At 42.8% G+C, this 4866-nt stretch overlaps 1 protein-coding gene across 1 annotated transcript; it reads left to right on the top strand.

The window, feature by feature from the left end:
* The first annotated feature begins 385 nt into the window (after positions 1–385).
* LOC141934349 (C-C chemokine receptor type 8-like) lies at positions 386–4637 on the top strand. Its single transcript, XM_074849723.1, has 3 exons — positions 386–427; positions 1181–1385; positions 3573–4637. The coding sequence occupies exon 3, from the start codon at positions 3582–3584 to the stop codon at positions 4635–4637; it is 1056 nt and encodes a 351-aa protein (XP_074705824.1). The 5' UTR covers positions 386–427; positions 1181–1385; positions 3573–3581.
* The last annotated feature ends 229 nt before the right edge of the window (positions 4638–4866 follow it).

Genomic DNA, 4866 nt, shown 5'->3' with positions numbered 1-4866 from the left:
TGACATATTATTAATCATATAATTAATATATAGAGAGTAGAATAAAATAAAGTTCTATTACCACAATGTTCAAAAGTTAATTCTGAAAAAAAAAACCCCAAACGAAAAAATAAGAGGAGCTGGTCTCTCTTATGTAGTAAGACCAACTGGGTACTTGGCAGCAGAGTGATGCCGTGGTCATCGATAGCATTTTGAATATCTCAAGGAACAGGTCTTTTATTTCTGACTGTGCTACTGACTAGTGCCAGTTCCTTCATTAAGTTACTTCTTTTTTGTTTCCCAGACCATTTTCTCACTTTTTTTTTTGTCTGCCTGCCGTGTTTAGCTCTTCTCTTCTTTGGGACTCTCTTCACTATTTGTTTATGCAGCAGCCAGCAAGCTGGAAAGCCACTTTGGATTGGAGCTGCTAGCTCCTATGAAAGAACAGGTTAATAACTTTAATAACAGTCATGCTTTGGATCTGCCACATACTTGTTTGGGGCTCTTGGGCAAATCTCTTGTGTTCTCTGCGCTCCTATAAATCAGGAAAATTGTGCTTGTTGATATTAATGGATGAAAAGCATATAATTTGGCTGACTTATAAAGCACCACAGTTTACAGTATTACAGAAACCAGAAATAATCTAAAGTTATTGAAAGAAATAAAAAATTTCAAGCCTGTCCTTGTTTCAATATTTTGTTTCCAAAATACAACCATGTATCCTAAATGGACTAAAATATACTTAAAATAACACCAAGGTAGCAAAGAAACTCTGAAATATCTCCGCTTGAATAAAAGCTGCTTTAAAAAATGATTGCAAAGAGGTATCAGTAGCTGTGAGTTCTTATTTTGCTCAGAAACTTAATACATTGCTAATGGGAACGGACATAACAGACTGCAGTATACAAGATTATATTAGCTGAAGGAAACGAAAAACAGATAGTGTGACTCGGAAATTATATATCAGCTTCTGTAAAAAGTTGCAAATTTATTAGGGTGTGTTCTGTGATGGAGCCATCTGAGCTTTTAAATTTTTCACTTAAATCAGCGGTGACTGTGAAGAAGGGGGGTTTAGCAAACACATTAAAAGGAGAACACCGTTCATGTACAACCTTCACTGTCTTCAAAAAGAGCTGTATTTTATTTTTGTTTCACAGAATGTGTTTGTAAGCCTTCTCACCTCTTTTCCTGTTTACCGCAGCTACAAAATCTTCTATTTGCCTCAAAACCTGTTCTGGAACTGTCAGCTGCCCATTTGACACCCACATACTGCCAAATCTCAGCCATCACCACAAGTGATGGAGTAAACCTGGAAACTCCTGAGCCCGAGAGAGAGGACAAGGACACAGTAGAGGGAGGAGGGGATCGGGACCATCTGGGAGAATAAAGGCTTCTTGCTGTTAAAGGTAAAGTCCATCCGCATTTATGTGCTTCTCTTAAAATTACTAGGCATTAATTTTGTCAACCAGGGGAAAGGGACCTGCAGCAGTTATTTCTCTCTTGATACCCTCCAGAAAACTGCTTTTTCAGTTTGACTGTTTTGCCAACTGATGCGGAGAGGGGAGAAAATGGAAAATGCTGTGCCTTGGTCGGAAGCTGTCAAAGATATTAAAGGTGTAAAGGTGTTCTGAAAGTCTAAAGTGGAGCACCTCTAGGCTGTGTTCAGCCCAGGAAAAAGACTTTTGAATTTTGCCAAAATCCGATACATCATATCTATAAATCTATATCTATGTATCTGTATCTATCTATGTATTCATATAATTATATAAAGCAGTATTCATTTTTTTTTCAAACCTTTAAACTTTTGATTGTTGAGTATACGGACTGCTTTTAAGGGGTCCCTGACAGGCAATTAAGAAAAGCAAGCCGTTGCTGCAGTGCTTACAGTCGCAGTGTGTCAGCATTAGCTGGAAATATTTTCTAACCATACCTGTTGCTGAATGAACAGCCATTATCTACTGACTGAACAGCTCAATATTTAGGGGGTTTATGCATGAAAACAAAGTTGAAATCAATAACGCAGGTGTCCTACCTACAGCTGAAAACTCAATATAAGAAATAATTACACTATCAACATAGATTACAACAATGCTTTTCTCTCATTCGTTATTTTTGACCAAGGAGCTCCGTAGGGTTGAGTGCTGTATTTGTAATGGGTTTCTCTGCGTTGCACATGCCAGTTGACTTTGATGGAATCAGTCCTGGTGCCCCAAGAAAAGCTGAGGTAGGTCAGTAAACATCCATACCTGGAGCAGAGGACAAACACCGACTCCAGCACCCCTATGTGCTGGGTGTATGGATCCTCCTGTTTCCCTGCACAAGGTGGCACAGCTGGGCAAGAAGGGGTGAATTCTGATTCCTTCTTCATCAATAAGAAAATTTTCACTGTTCTCTCTGTTCTTGCATACCTGAGCAGCAATTTTTAACTCAAGAGAGCATGTCCTCTACTTTTAATGAATTAATCACTCATATTATTGCTCCAGCTTAATAGCAATGATTATTACAAATTATTCTTCCCTCATGGAAACTCTGTGTCTTTGAAGCTGTTTGAAGATGTGATCAACTTGTATGCAAGCATAATATAGGTGCAGTGCACAATAAACACGCAAATGTCTTAGCAGTGACAAGGCAAACGCCTTTGAAATAGTGTCTTTTTTAGAACCGTTACTTCTTAAAATGTGAACACTTAACTCTGCAAACCAGATCTCCTTTTATAGGGGTCATGAGGTGACATCTGGACAGAAAAAAAAAGTGGCTAAAGCACTGACTCACTTTTGGAGAGCAGGTCATACTATTTGAAAGCTGTCTTCATTGCAGCTCTTCAGAAATGACAGAGAGGAAACGCACCCCCAGATTGCTTTGGTTTTCTCTAAACTAGAAAACTGAAGTTGGGCAGAACAGGCAGGAGCAATAAACTGCTGTGTATTAGAAGTAGGCACAACCAAGCTGCTCAGCGGCAGCCTTGCTCGGCAGAGCTCGGCACTGCAAGTGTAGCCCTGCAAACTCCTTGCTGAGGCAGAGGTTTTTTGTATGTGATCCTGCACCCATCCATGGAATACTAGCTTACATGCCTCTGCACTCCATGCCAGTATCTAGCCCAGATCAGCTCAGCTAAAAATGTGGTTATGCTGCTGGGTGATGGCTTCTTCAGTTGAGACACTTTTATAGGGGTCTTTATGCTACAGGCAAAAAGCTTCCCCACCCTAGGGAGCACAAGAAAATCCAGATTCTTAGATCAGGTACAGGTTTTGTACCATTTGGCACCGTTATGACTATTCAGAGCATGAATTTTTCACTGTCACTATAATGATGAGGGGCTAACTCACTGGCACTGAGGCAGTTTCAGGGAAACTGAGAGCATCCCACTGCTCATACATACGCATGTACAGGAACGATTGGCAGGCTGCAGGTGCAGCCTTTTGGGTGGTACAGCTGATCTTGTCCAGCCAGTGAGACCGAGACTGCATTTTGCAGTCCCTCTCTGCCTGGAGGCTGACCCATGGGTTTGGTGTGGCACAGAGAGAGGCAGAAGCCACTCTGGTAGTCCCATGCCAGGACAGCCAGCCATTAATCCCTTGCTCTTTCCTGAACAGGTATCTGAGATGAATCCCACAAGCCAGTTCCTTGGCACCACAGAATATGACTATGGATATGATGAAAACACTGCTCCATGCAATGAAGGAGACAGCTTTCGCAGGTTCAAATCCCTGTTTCTGCCAATTCTTTACTGCCTTGTGTTTGTCTTTTGCCTTCTGGGAAACTCCTTGGTTCTTTGGGTTCTCCTGACCAGGAAAAGGCTAACAACGATGACTGACATCTGCCTGCTGAACCTCGCAGCCTCCGATCTCCTCTTCGTTGTGCCTCTCCCTTTCCAAGCCCACTATGCTTCAGACCAGTGGGTTTTTGGCAACGCTATGTGCAAAATAATGGCTGGCATTTATTACACAGGCTTTTATAGCAGTATTTTCTTTATAACCCTCATGAGCATAGACAGGTATATAGCAATTGTCCATGCTGTCTATGCCATGAAGATACGGACAGCCTCTTGTGGCATAATTATCAGTATAATCCTGTGGCTAGTGGCTGGCTTGGCTTCTGTACCCAACATCATGTTCAACCAGCAGCTGGAAATCGAGCAGTCTTTGCAGTGTGTTTCCACATACCCACCAGGCAACAACACCTGGAAGGTTGCTTCTCAGTTTGCAGCCAATATCTTAGGCCTCTTGATTCCCCTTAGCATCCTCATTTGCTGCTATGCCCAGATACTGAAAAACCTGCAAAAATGCAAAAATCGGAACAAGATCAAAGCGATCAAGATGATTTTCATCATCGTCATTGTTTTCTTCCTCTTCTGGACTCCCTTTAACATCGCGCTGTTCCTAGATTCTCTGCAGAGCCTGCACATCATCAATGACTGCAAGGCAAGCTACCAGATAGCTCTGGCCCTGCAGCTGACAGAAACCATCTCCTTCATCCATTGCTGCCTGAACCCCCTGATCTACGCCTTTGCTGGGATGACATTCAAGGCCCACCTTAAAGGATTACTTCAGTCCTGTGTCTGCGTCCTCTCCAGCCCTGTCGGAGGCACCAGGGCTGGTCAGCCGTTTCCAGCACCCACCCAGCTCTCTGGCTGCTCTGACAGCGCAGGGTTCCTGTGAGCCCACCTGAGCTGCCTTCATCTGGTGTGAGTAGTTGGCCTAAGGTCTGACATGGCCCTGGAGGTTGAACCATGTGTGCAGCATGCTCCTGGGAGGACCGCTATACTTATACCTCCTTTTGGGATATGCTGTGAACTATGGCATAATAAGTGGCAACATTAGTTTCCTAAGAGCACCAGTGTGTTTCTAAAGTGGTGACCTTACAAGCTTGCCACAGAATGATTTTTAA

This window comes from Strix aluco, chromosome 1 (genome assembly GCF_031877795.1).
Source record: "Strix aluco isolate bStrAlu1 chromosome 1, bStrAlu1.hap1, whole genome shotgun sequence".
Taxonomy (NCBI): Eukaryota; Metazoa; Chordata; class Aves; order Strigiformes; family Strigidae; genus Strix; species Strix aluco.
Note: the sequence above shows the minus strand (reverse complement) of the source record. Positions and strands in the feature narration are given on the sequence as shown.